Source organism: Triturus cristatus, chromosome 3_1 (assembly GCF_964204655.1).
Source record: "Triturus cristatus chromosome 3_1, aTriCri1.1, whole genome shotgun sequence".
Classification (NCBI taxonomy): domain Eukaryota; kingdom Metazoa; phylum Chordata; class Amphibia; order Caudata; family Salamandridae; genus Triturus; species Triturus cristatus.
Genome location: NC_140583.1, coordinates 819085957 through 819100477, shown reverse-complemented (window position 1 = coordinate 819100477; position 14521 = coordinate 819085957). Strand labels below are relative to the sequence as shown.

General features: G+C 41.1%; 1 protein-coding gene across 1 annotated transcript in view; it reads left to right on the top strand.

Moving 5' to 3' along the window:
- LOC146861110 (uncharacterized) overlaps positions 1 to 14521 on the top strand; it is a 97556-nt gene that overhangs the window by 49564 nt on the left and 33471 nt on the right. The window contains exons 13-19 of the mRNA XM_085645170.1: positions 814 to 840; positions 1096 to 1140; positions 1992 to 2045; positions 4962 to 5024; positions 6267 to 6329; positions 10413 to 10466; positions 10576 to 10611. Of these exons, the coding sequence (XP_085501296.1) occupies positions 814 to 840; positions 1096 to 1140; positions 1992 to 2045; positions 4962 to 5024; positions 6267 to 6329; positions 10413 to 10466; positions 10576 to 10611 (342 nt within the window). The remainder of the gene's footprint in view (positions 1 to 813; positions 841 to 1095; positions 1141 to 1991; positions 2046 to 4961; positions 5025 to 6266; positions 6330 to 10412; positions 10467 to 10575; positions 10612 to 14521) is intronic.

The following is a 14521-nucleotide window of genomic DNA, read 5'->3' as shown; positions in this document are numbered from 1 at the left end:
TTGTTTTTCTTGTCTTCCAAATCATACATTTCTGTACACGGCAAGCTACAAAGAATCCATGAAATGATGGCTCACATGAAGCCAGGGTAGGAAGCAGCAAATCATTCTTTGGAAATTTGCCACAGCTGTATTGCTGTATCCATTAATGCCTCCTGGTGCCCAGATGTAAACACAGTCTTCTTTTACACCTGAATAGTAGTTGAAGGAAGGAACAATTCCAGATGCATGCTTCACACTCTAAACTTCAATCACTTACCCAGGATACAGGACATTAATTCCAGACACTGATCACCTGTTCTAGAATATTGATTCTGACTATAAATAAATGTCATAACCGCACTCCAGATTCATGAGGGTCACAGAGACATGGTACACCCACTGTACATGGGAGTTACCTAATCTACATAACATTAAATGGATATTTAGTGCCTGATGCAAATTCTGAAAATGTCTCTTAAATATCTGCTGTAAATGCCTGCCATGGACAATAGCTTTTCACAGTATAGGTGGGATATTTTCACTAGAAACCTGCTGTAGATTCTATATATCACCACTAGACAGTAAAGGCCTGTTCTAGACATGTTACTCCACTTAAATGCAGGATGTCTGTCACAATCGTGGGTGCAAGACACCAGTCCAGTATGAAAGATGCCCATGGTAGATGTGAGAGGCCTTTTCCAGAACTGAGAAATAACCTGAAGATACAGTGCCTTATCTTATGATGGACAGCCACTTGATCCTGATCTTACATCATCATTTTAACTGCAAGACATTATTGCCACATAGATGACACTCTTTTGTTTCATTCTACAGGGAGGACGTGGTGGCAAAGGTTCAAAGGTAAGTACAGGGGGAAACAGATAGTATGGGAACTGAGAGGATGTGAAAAATGGGTTGTAGAAGTAATTAACAGTGAAGTCAGTAGAGTACTATAAATTAGCATGGTTTTGGCAAAGATTTGGGGGAACCTTTTTGGGAGTGGGTGAGTTGAAGTGTGTGGTGGGCTGGGGGACACAGTTACCTTAACTGCAGCATTTTATTCACTGTAATAAGCTTTTGTTCAATAAAGTTTACATGTCTTCTCTTTTGTTACAGGGGGAAAAAGGTCGCAGGGGCATTGATGGCATTGATGGACTGAAGGTAAGTTGCGTAACCAAATCTTAAAATTGTGGAATTCACATTCCTGAGCTTAGCACAACCCACCACTTCAATCTAGACTACTTTAAAGCTCACTTAATCCCTGAACATGCAATTTGAAATCGCCAGTGTGACCACCAGCCAACCTCATGTTCTCTGAACCTCGAATTCTACTACCACTGTCAACCTAATGCCCAAATCCACCCTCCCTCAATGCAGCATTGAAATCATCCCACTGTCTACCAACTTCCAATTTTATGATACTCTCAATCTCCAACTCTATTAAATCCCCAGCTCCACCCTAAACCCAACATTCTGCCCTACCATCCATCCAATCTGCATTACCACATACCACCAAACCTACAGTTTACTTTGTGCCTAATCTCCAAATTTATTTAGCCCCAACAATCCAATTTCACCATACCTATTTTTTTTATTTCACCCTCCCCACACTTTCAATCACAGTCTAAATTCAGCGACTTAATTTGAACCTCCAAATTTCAATCTTGTCATTTCACTAATATAACATTCCAATCTGACTCAATCCTGCACGTTTGTGTTCCTCTCCTCACATTCCAAATACCACCTCCTTTTAAAATCCGATCCCACCATCCACACAACTTTTGGATGGTGGAATTGAACCATCTGCTCAACATGTGTATCGTTTCCTCTCCTGGTCCTTGTAGTTATTGGCCCTACTTCTTGTAATATCGCTCCAATGCTGGTGATGGATGACTGGTGCCTGCAGTGGCGATATCTTATTCCTGCAAAGGAATGCTGGTGCCTGTGGTGGATGAGTCTAGTCTTTTCCATAACTCGGACAATGTGGCTCTAACATATCTGTTTTTTTGCAGGGCGAACTTGGATTTCCAGGGCTGGCTGGTTGCAAAGGATCTCCCGGATTTGATGTAAGTGATTGGTATAGGACTGCGTAAAGGTGTAAGGCTAAGAAACAGTGCAGCCTCGGAGGGACAGGGATAGAACTTCAGCCTAGCTGAAGAGCTGGTGATCAGAAATTTGCTTTTAGCTAAGCAGTTTGCCATTAGAGAGTTGTGTGTTAATTGAAGACTCTGTTATTTAATACCTTCCGGAAGTAAACAACACTGTCCTCATTGGTCCACCTCTAGTGATAGTACTATTCACAGATCTATATTTTGCTAAGAAGGCTAGCATAAAATATCTGTGTTTACCCAGTAAAACAATGTTCTGGGATCTCCTTTATCTAAGACTCACATTGGAGGCATACCTCTGCCCTAGAACTATACACTCTGAGATCCAGGTCCATTGACTAAAACTTTCCTTGGAGATCCTACTTTTCAGAATAAATAAGGAGACTGTCCTCAGAGATGTATCTGTAGTTGATGAGAAATCAACATTGTTCGAAGAATGCCCTGCTCGGTGATGTACCTGTAGCTGATGGCACATTCTTGAAACATCATGCTCATACTAAAAATACTGTTCTCTGAAAACTACATGTAATTAATATAACTGTCATTAAAGATCTTATTCTTGATAGAAGAATATTTTCTTTCTGATTATGTTTTAATCCAAGATTGGCCTCAAGCTAAGGACCCCATAGTTCACGTCATAACTCTGGTAGAATTATACCCTCATTGGAGGCACTACTCCTAGTTCATCCTCTATTTTTGTAAGACTGTTTTGAGATTTCTTGTTGATCAAAATGTGTTCACTGGTCTTTCTTTAGCCAAGGGACCAATTCTCAAAGATCTACTCTAGCTAACATGATAGTTTTCAGGTACCTATTTCTGTCTGAAAAGGCTAAACTCAAAGATGTATGTAGGTATTGCTATAGCATAAAAAGAGCAGAGGGCACAATGGAGCACTGTACAGAGGTCAGGAGATGATATATGATCAGTTAGACAGAGGAGTGGATGGGAGCCACTGTACTCCATAGAAGACGGAACCTTATAAGGTGTTGAGGAGGTCAGTCTGCAGCTGTTTTCTGAATGAGGAAGGGTTAGGGAATATCTGAGCGTTAAAGGGATCTTGTTGCAGACTCTCAGTGCATTGATTCAAAAGGCCTATTTCTTGTTTTTTTCTTTCCTACATTTCTTCTTCTCTAGTCTGAAATGTCCTGGCTATTGATGTCGAAACCCAATTGAGATTGCTAGTTTTCAGCGAGATAGACATGGATGTCATTCATGATAGTCATTCATGGTAGCCTTGTAGATGATGCAGATGGTCTTGAAGATGATGCATGCCACTTGAGTTCAATCTGGGTATGGGTGATGTGTGACACAGGCATTTTTCTTTCTGCCCTAATGATAAATGCTGGGGTCTGTATAATGCCTTTCAGGGGGTGTTTTGAGTAGTTGTTGCCTCCCGCCAGATGCATGAGTCTCTCACTGTAGCATTACTGGCCAAGGAGGGTGTATTGATTGATCTGCCTCTTGGACAAAGCTTGTGTAACAAGATATACTTCTGACTGAAAAAAACCCTCAGGAATCTTACCTCTGACACACAAGACTGTCTGTGGCATGATAGGTTTAATACTCTGACACTAAGGGGCCGATTCCGATCCGGGTCGGAAAGCACTCCGACTGAGCCAGATCTGGAGTGTTTTCCGACCGAGCCGGAGTCCTGCAGTCCGACCGAGCGAGTACGATGTGGCCGTATGCTGTTGGACTCGGTTCGGTCAGACTCCCATAGAAGTCAATGGGAGCCGGTCGTACGACGCGTACATGGGCTCCCAATGACTGAATGGGTATGTCGCAGACAAGTGCGCCCCCTACAGTGAGTACGCGTCGGTGCCATCCGCACCGTACATGCATGTGTTGGGGAGACCCATGGGTCTCCCCCTGTGTTCGTGTCGTAGGGCTGCGGGTGACAGGGGGTCTGACGTGGACCCCCAAAGGCAACCACCCGGACGATTTGCGAGCCGGACACTCCGGTTCGCACAGGCTGTCCGACGCGTGCATCGTACTGGCTCGGTCGTGAATCGCATCCATTGCACGCCACGGTTAGCTTACGACCGAGACGTACGGATCGGTTCAGACCCAGAAACGAGTCGGTCGGTGAATTTCATGTAGCTCGCATCGTACTTGCTCGCTCTTACAGCTGTACGAGTCAGGCGGAAAACACGCGTACGGCGCGTAGTTTTTCCGACTGGATCGCGTTCGGTGCCCTTCCGACCCGGATCAGAATAGGCCCCTAAGAGTGAAAAGGATATCCACCAGGAAATGATTAGATGTCAGGGCAAGAAACAATATTTAACAAGATAATTTCCGGAAGACATGAAAATCTCAGAGGACAAGACAGGTATTTTATTAACAAGGAGTTATCATATGGTGAAGAATTTTCAAGAAAAACAAACTATTAGAACATTAAAAAGTAATTCAATTGAGAGAATTATTTTTTGGTAAATGTGTGTCGACTGGAACATTAGTGTATATGAACAATGCATTATTCTCAGCAAATAAGCAATACAGGATGGGAGATATTTCCATATGAGCTCTACTATTTTTCACATACAAATTCACTTAATTCAGAAGTGGGAGGTATGTGGACAGATGCATTTAAAGTGGGCAACATATTCGAGTTGGTAACAAGACAGACTTCTATGGCATCAGAAGGCTACGTTTATGGGCGGGTGGCTGAGAAAGGCTGTGCTGTTAATGAAGTAATAGTTTTTTGGATGAGATGTAGCAAAAGGACTGGGCGGGGCAAGCTGAGGTACTTCCTTGTGGAACACAGGATGCTGTCTGCGGCGGTACATGCAAACGAAGGAAGGGCAAGCGTCTAGTATATTAATGACATAATAAGTGATAAATATCTCACCTAACATTAACCTCTTATGTTAACAGGGCGAAGCAGGCCCACCCGGCCCAAAAGGAGACCCTGGATCATATGGGCCAAAAGGAGGAAAGGTAAGCCCCTGAGGTTGCATTCTCAACATGTTTAGGCTTTAGGTCTCACATGTGCACCATTAAATGTTACTTCGGATTCCTTTAATTGGGCCGAGATATGTGAAACTACGTTTCTGCAAGTTGGCTTTAGGACAATAAATTCCGATTTCTGGTAGTGATATTGTAGAAGGCAATGAGTAGATTTACGTTTAACAGTGAGAACCTTAATACGAATGTAAGTGATGGGGAAGCTGTTAAGAGAAGTGTATAAGGTGTATTAGTCAGAATGACTGTTATCAGGCTGTTACACCCATTAAAGGTGATCTTACCACAATGAGTTTTTAATATCGACCTTCAACACTATCAGTTGCAGAATATTGACTAGCAGTATATCATCAGGATACGTAAATGCAGGGAAGTATATATTTACCTTTCTTTGCCCTACATTTATGTACTTTGAAGATATATATCTTCAAAGTACCTAGATATAGAGTTATCAGTAGTAAATCTATTGTTACCTACATATATGTGCCTTAACAATATGGTAGAAGGCAATATTCTGTGCTTGATTTTGTTGTAAGACAATACTTGATCACTCGATATTATGACATACGACTCTCGTTTGAGCAAGAGACATCTCTCAAACAAATCCAGCTGTCAGAACTAGATGTCAGGCAGTACACATATATGATACAGAAGAGGTTAATCACATTCAAGTATGAGTCGAACCTATTACAAAACATTGACATTAAATGTCTTTATGATACACAGTATGAACTAAAGGAAATACAGTGGGCAGCAACTAGAGGGATCTAGTAAGAAGAAGAAGGGAGTGCTACTAAAGCAAAGAATTTGGGGTCAGAGAAAGTGACGAAGAATGCCACTAGTGAAAATAGTATTGCAAGTGATAACTACAGGAGGTTAATTATGAGTGCACTCACTATGTAGCAAACTCTTGTATTTTCCATTAATATTTTGGTTTCACAATAGCCTGGATCATCTGTAATGCTTCTGACCTTTTCTTAGTATGTTGTGCTGGATGTTGTTATGGGTTTGGTAGGAGCTTGTATCCAGAGCATGGGTTACTGTTTTTAATATCATGGGTTTTGTAATTGGTTTCCCTGATTCTCTTGCACTGGGTGTTTTTCTTGGGGCTTGTTGTGAATTTTAACAACCTCCGCCTTTATATAGAGAATTCTTGGATGTGTTGTTTCCAGGCCACAGAATGAACTCATGAAACCTTACCCCTTTATCTGTGTGCAGGGAGAAACGGGGGCAAATGGAGGCCCAGGTCGAGTAGGGAACAGCGGAAACCCTGGAGATAAGGTAAGAAAGAAGTCCTGCATTGGAGGGAAACACTGGTTTGTTGGCAGCAAGCCAGGTGTTGTTCCTGCTGCACCATAATGAAAAGACATTGAAAACTAGGGTGAGTAGAAGGTTTCATTAGCTGAAATGGAAAGCCGTGTGGCACAAATCTGGGCCTCCATTACCAGATCCAGCTGCCCATTGTCTTTAAATCACAAGTACCTACATTGTATGTCTTATGCCTACCTATAAAAAACATCCAAGTTACACTTTGAGGATTACAGAACCAGCACATCTGAAGAGCGACAAAGAACTGAGGCCTGGATTTACAAATTTTTTACTAAATGCAGCTTAGCATTCAATGATACATTGCTCAAGAGAGAAATCAGTGCAGTGCTATATCTACAAAGACTGGCCTGTTGCTGGTGTCATCCCTTGTGTTGGTGTCCAAACAGGCTGCCTTGCTCGACACATAGCCTTGCACCATGGTGCAGAGGTGGGCATGCACTGCCTAGCATAAGATTTGGAGGTACGTTTCCAGTACAAATTCCTTTCGGTACACAAGCTCAGAAGGTTTCCTTACATTTGGATGTGTGCTGCTATTTGCAGCACACATGCATTCATCTTTTTTTTGTTTTTTTTTGTTTTTTATAAATGAGCATATTTCCCATTGTTTGTACTTGCTTCAAGTAGGTGTTAGTTTTTGAAGCAAAGCCTGGTTTGGCTATCTAGCAGACCGAGCTTGGATGCGTTGATCCGCCTCATTAACAGCTTCTTGATACAAAGTTGTGCAAATCAGTTTTTGCACTTTGAAAAGTTCTCCTTTGCTGTGCCAGACACCTTTTGCCCTGGATAGTAGGTAGCATGTGTCACTACCCCAGCAGAGCATGGATTGCAGTACTACGGCAGAAATGCCAAAGAATAGCTGCAAAGATGGACGGAGTGTTGAACATTGCAAGCACTCAACCCCAGTCAATTGATCTGGGTTTAATCCATCGTCATTCTTTAGCTCACTTTGCCACCCCAGTTCACACATGACCATATGCAAATCAGTCTGAACCTGTGCCTCATGGGAACAATCCAGCCCGAACTGCCAAGACATGTCTTCCCTGGACCGGCAACAAGCATCCTGGGACCGGTTTCTGGCTAATCAGCTGTCAAAGAATAGCTGCGTGGCATACAAAAACCTGAGGTGATCAGGATGTGGTTTCACTCCTGAATACAATTAACTGCTCCATGGCAGTCAGTATCCCGGCACTGGCGAGAGTAAATGGTTACAACTCTACACAAGGCCTTATCTGCGTGGCCAAAAAGTAACAGCATGGTGTGATGGTGGTGCTATGTTGTTGCACTTTGTAGCTTGCTTCTATACACTATGTTTCCCTTGCTGTTATAATGTTTAGACAATTTCAGTTGGTATCCAACTATTCAGATTTTATGTGTTGTGTGTTTTTACAGCACTCATACTTAGATTTGCATTTCATAATGTAAAGTCAACATATACATCTATTTCCTCCTGCAATGTTGCATTGGCCTGTTGTCCACTTTTGTTATCTAATAGTAGATAATTCTTGAATAAGCACATCTTCCATTGACATGACCTAGAATGTATTCACCTGCAACTTCTCATGTTAAAATTTTTACAATGATAGCAGTGAAACATGTCAACCACTCATCTCAAAGAGGGGTTTAAGCAATGTGATTATAATGAAGAACAATAATATTAGGAAACGGTTTTAACTCAGACTGTACATGCCTACCAAGAGAGTGTCTCTTGTGTGATGGGAAGACTAGCTCTCATGCCATGAGCAGTAAGTTCTTTACAGTAATCAGGAGATAATATCAGAGAGTAGTACAATCAGTTGTGTTTATTGCATTGGAACAGGTGTTGGATTATTCAATTCGATATAGTAGCACAATTCAGAAAAATGAATGTGGTCGACAAGAGCACACATATGCATCCAATGCTTTAGTTTTCATATAAGACAGTAAAGTGATGTAGGTAGCTTCCAATAATTGTTCAGGACAAGCAAATATGCACCTACCACAGCTGACGTGTTTGTCACAAAGGACTTTCTCAAGGCTAAAGATACTAAAACAATATATAGTGCTGTCGATTTCTCGGTGACGAATAGTCAGAATAGTATTGAATAGCAACACATTGACTAGACATGTTGACAAGGGTTATAATAGGCAGGAGTTTGATTAAAGTCTTATACAGTATTATGTGTTGCATCAGAAGCCATGTCCTTTGATTTCAGAGATATAATTTGCCTTGTCCCTTCCATGTTTCATGACCCTTAATTTGGTGATATGCAGTTAACCTGTTGAGGAACAACACATTTCCCTATGTATGGCATTTGACACAATGGTGCTTGGACACAAATTTTGCCATAAGTGCATCTCAGGTGCACTTATGAGTTTCTGTTGCTTTATGTGTTGCGTGGTCCCTTCTGTAATATTAAAGTAATACCAGAGTGTCCCAGAGGTGTAAAAATGGGTGTAAATGCCTGCTGCCCCCCGGGACTCTTTTTAATAGTAAAGACCCAGGTGGCTAGAGTGGGCTATGCCTCAAACCCGACCTAGAGTACCATGTGTATTCCAGAAAGAGACTTAGAGCTGCTGGTCAGCCACTGCAATTGAAATACCAAGCCTTCCTCTAACCACTCTACTGTCCTCACCTTTTTCCAAATCTCCCTACAAGTCACAAATTTCACTTTATGTTCCAGAAACTTTTTTGTGACTTAGGTAAATGAGATGTGACCCAAATGTCCACCATACATTTCACCCTAAACATGTTTACTCTCATTTTTGATAGAACGTGATATTTCAGGGAACGAAAACATAAGTAATCTTTCAGGGGGCAGGCCGTGTTCTCAAGAGTAGCCTTTTCCTGTTTCTATTGCTTTAACCCTGGAAATGAGAATGGATTTGACAGATGACTCATTCTTTTTCGATCTCAACCAAAATTTTCTCTTAAATATTTCAACTGTGAACCATAGAAAAATAGACTTTCGGTGTTTAGTTAATAGCAGGTCACAATGCATTTTCTTTAGTCAAACTGCTCCCAGACAATGTGTTTTCCTTGGTAATTACAGTTATTTCGGCCCATGAAAAAAAAAATCTTCAATTTCCTATTGTATGCTTCTTTCATTATAGGGTTTTCTAATATTCAGAGTGTGTCAATTGATCAATATCATTCTATAGAATGTTTACAATTGATCAATTACAAACTCTGAAGTAGTGTTTCCATTGTTACTTCATTTTCGGAGGGTGTAAATCCATTGTTTCATACTCTATAGTGTTTCTTAATTGTTTACTTTTCGAACTATCATGTATTTATCTATTGCTCAATTTTCTTTCAAAAATAGTTTGTTCACTTGGCAAGTTGATCTTAAAGAGGTTTCTACTGTTCACTTCCCTACTGTAAGGTGGTTGTTATCAAGTATCCAACTATAAAGGCTTTCCTCATTGATTAGGTCCCCAAGTGTACTGTGTTTAACAGTCGTTCACTTTGTACTGTGAAGTGTTTGGCAATAGTTTGGTTTCCTGATATAAAATCATTATTTGTTGTTCAATTTCCAACTGTAACAATATTGGTCAGTTTTTTCCTATAAATTATTAATTGAACAATTTTTTCTACTATTCGCTTAGCTTGCATCCAATGATCACATTCCTACTGATAGTTTTGTATCTCCTGGAGCAGCCGTGGCTGCTGCAGGTAAGAGCGGTGGGGCGATGGGGGATTTTGAGAGACGACCACGAGGGGAAATTAATTCTTTATTTAATTTTCCCTCGTGGTCGTCTCTCGAAATCCCCCAAAACCTGGCCCCGCCTCTCTTACCTGCAGCAGCCACAGCTGTCCTGGAGGCTTATCTTCAGCCTGCTTCCACTGCCAAATGTCCCACATGTTGGCATCACTCATATTTTCTTTGATCTGCTAAGTGTTGTGTGGACTCTTTTATCACTTCTGTTGAACTCCCCGTTTTTAGGCTGTATTGTCCAGGTCCTCAATTACTTTTAATTTGCTCCATTCATTATTATTGATCTACCATAGTTAATTGTTCACTTGCTAGTGTATTCAAGGTGTTTTCTTAACCACAGGGTGAAGCTGGCGGTCCAGGACAGCCTGGGGATAAGGGCGAAGCTGGAGATGAGGTGAGCGAAGCAGACATTTTCTCTGTGTTGGTCGTGTAGTAAGAGCTTCCTCACTGTAACATGAATTATAAGGCTGATCATCAGTTGTTCTCCGTTCTCTTTCTTTTAGGGTGATGCTGGACCAGATGGACCTGCAGGCGAGAGAGTAAGACGCAAATTAACTTCTTTGATTATGGAGATACATTTCTACAACTATATAGAATGCCTACTAATGATCCTACAACTCATAGAATGTGTCAGGAACATTTGCACAATTTAACACAGTCTGACATGAACAAAGTAGGGTGTACGGAAGCACAGGAAAGCAGTATGGCTATGCCTTTTCCTTAGAGGGAAGGTCACAGCAATTTTACATAGAAGATACAACCACCTAATACTTCAATAGACTATGAATTTCATATCACACCTGCCACAGCAACTTTCTGAGTAGGACTAGCATCTTTGGCACACAATAAACAGGAATCTGCTACTGCAGTCATCACCTCATAAAATATTGGCCAGGGTTTGAAAAGCTCAACCAGTGCATAATGACATGAACATTATGACACCATCCTACCTCTACTAATGACGAGACAGCCTGCGCAATGGAGATAATGAAATGTATTTACCGATAGTAGCACGTCATAAGCAAAGAATTCTGACACTGCAGTGTGTTTGCCACAAGAACATCAAAGGAAATCCAGGTTGACATCACAGCATCTTTATCACTGACTAAGCATGACAGTGACAGCACAGTTCATTTGAAATACATAGTGAAATCATAGTGCATTAACCAATGAGCAGGATCAGAGAGAAGTCTAAACTGGCTACATCAATATACGAGAGATGCCATATTGAGACATATGAGTGAGTTTGTTCGCATGCTTTAGCGGTTGCCTGAGTGGTGTCACATGGAGGTCTGATGGAGAGAAATAAGACTAAGGGGTATCACAGAGGAGTTAAGGTGCAGTTGTAGGGAATTGTGCGTGGTTAAAGGCATACCCGAGAGGGGTTAAAGAGAAGTCTTAGTGGCATTAAAGAAAAAAGTATTAAGTGGGGTGAGACAAAAGGATAGGCTGTACCATAGAGAAGTCATAGCTGTGCCACCGAGAATTCTGGTGACGTCAGAAAGACATTTCAGTGCAATATAACTTCAGTGTCATGCACTATAGAGGCGTCCTGCAAGACGTCAGTGTATCAGTCAATCTCAATATTTCTTGGTGAACAGTGAGCCACATAGCAGAGTTGACTGTCTTTCTATCTTGGGAGTCTCTGCCCAAATTGGATATTTAAAATATGACCTAATATAATCAAGACTTCACTTGACGTGCTGGAGACTATCTACTGTTTTCGAATCACGCAAGAGTTATAAATATAGTTCGACAGACTTGGCTTTGATAGCTGCCTTTCGAAATATAGAAAATATACAGGCAATGTTGTACTTAAGGATCTGGGTATGAATGGAAGCAATAAAGAAGCACAATGTAAGACTGAAGGAGACACGGTTACCTTAACATTATAGTCAGCCTTTGGCACACAATAAAGGTTGTGATGGAGTGTGATGTTCATATCATGAGTGTTGCATCTCGAATTTAGGCAAATATGGCGGTCACTAGAGGTATATATTTGGCTACCACGACCATGCAGGGCACATGCCTCTAGCTTACGGGCCCAGTCGAAAGTGCACTCAGGATTAAGTGTAGTGTTTGAAAATGTAACCTTGAAATTGTATTTGTTCAGTTTAATACTTATATTAGTTACTCTTTTGAAAAGGTACTTCGTGCCAGTGAAATTCATTACGAATCTTATTCTGGAGTGCCTGGAGTTACACTGGGAAAACATTCCCCCTTCATGGCATCAGTAACTCCTTGAGAGGAACTTACTGGGCATTGCAAGTGGGACCTTCAGGGTCACCTTAAAAATGAGGAATTACCAGGCAATCAGAAATTTGGTCTCAAGACTCCTGATTATTCCTCATTTGCCTTGCATGAGATGGCGCCATCTGCTTATTGCACGTGAAATCTCTGGAAGAGAGGCACCAGATCCATAAATTACTGTGCATCCTGTAATGATGTTGCTAACTCCTGTTCCCATTCGAATTGGGATTACCAGGTACCTCTTAATGTGTGTTATTTCAAAATGCAAAATTTCAAACTTTTTCCACACAAAGAATTAGAATTAAACAATATTTGAAACATAGAAACACAATCTAATATAAATGATTACATAGTGTGAATTTAAAGAAATAACAAAATATGAGTTTTCAACAGCACAGTGAAGAAGACACTCGCTATTACTGCCTTTGTACAGTTCGTGACAAAAGCCCTGAGGCATGATACTTCACAGATATCTAAAATCTACAATCAAATTAAATGTAGGAATAGTTTATCTCACACGCACACAATTAAATTTATACAAGAGAAATCATAACAGCTTTCAAAAATTAAGAAAGATGGCAAAAATGAAAATGTTACTTTGAAAGAGGAAAGAACAAATACTCAGTCTTATAAGACTAAGACTGCAAAGTGAATTTAAAAAAAAAACTTCCAAGTTAGGTAGATGTGTTGAGAAACACTTTCAGATTAAAAGCATATTTTAAATGTCACTACCTTCTCAAACTTCAAAGCGGATGCTTTAAAACCAATCATTGTCAAACCAGTAGGTCTGGCTTAAACAAAACATAGAAAACAGCCAGCTGCAATGAAAAAGAAATCAAAAAGTATTGCTTTCTGTATAGAAGGTGTCTAAGAGATAATACATTTGTGAAGATTCAGAGTACATTTGAGATGTAAAACACACCCTCATGCATTGTGGTGCAAGCATTCCACAGGAGGCGAAATGATGCACCGAGCAGCCAACAGCATGAGGTGAGAGGGCAATACTCCTCTGGGATGAGCCAAAGACCATTCAATGTATGTTTTAAAGAATTGTCAACACTATGCCTTGCAGACATCTGCACTGTCAAGCCAAACCTAAAAAGTGATACAATGAAGTCATGTGATGTAGGTGGAAAACATTCTGCTCAGGGACTCAAACTGTCCCACCAGAGCACCACCACCACCACCACTCACCTTCTTTTACACAGTGCCAGCTGTCCAAGAGCATTCCTTCCTTGTCCTCTGGAAATCCCACTAATAAGGGTTAGACTTTCCGTAAAATGGGGACTGGATTACTCCCACTGGCATCCTTGGCCTTGATCAGTAGTGGGAAAACCCGTTCTTTTCAAGCAGGACATCGGACTGAGGGGAATAAATGTAAAATTCTCCTTGTTGAAGTCTGGCAAGTCACACAGTCTAGGAAAAACACATCTATAAATGTAACTTCAAGTGATATAAGTACTATTGGAACATGCTACATTTCTACAGACAAAGGGGCAGATTTACAAGCCCCTTGCGTCATTTTTGCGCCGCTGTTACATCACTTTTTGTGACGCAGCAGCAGCATAAAAATGCGGCCCATTTACAACGTGACTTATCTAGGGAGATGCGTCACGTTGTAAAGCCCTGCATCATATTATACCTGCGTAAGGTATAATGTATGCAGGGTGGGCGTTCCAAAGAAAAAAGCCACGTAGAAGTGACGCAGTGAAATCTACAAGATTTCACTGCGCTACATCTAGGATGCCACTGCATCAAATTCTTACGTCTGCTTGAAGCAGGCGTAAGGAGTGACGTAGCACAATGAGGATAGGCCTCCACCTGCATTGCTGGAGCTGTGTTGTGCTTGCGACACAAATCCAGCATTGCGTGACTTTTGCGTCAACAGATGCAGAGTTTCTGATGCATCTGTCAATCCTTGCGCCATGGTGCACCATATAGTAAATACGGCGCATCCATAGTGGCGCAAGGGTTTCTCAGTGTGGCGCAGGGAAAGTGACACATCTTTGCAAATGCGTCACTTTCTTGTAAATCTGCCCCAAAGTGTGAACAACCAGAGTGAATATTTTACTTAACCAAAATCTTACCTATATAAACACACACCACCTTTGTTTACCTCAATTGACTAATGCCCAATGGAAGCAATCACTTAGAGAAGCATTTAGATTTTGAAGTGATTATTTTTAGAAGTAATGTTTA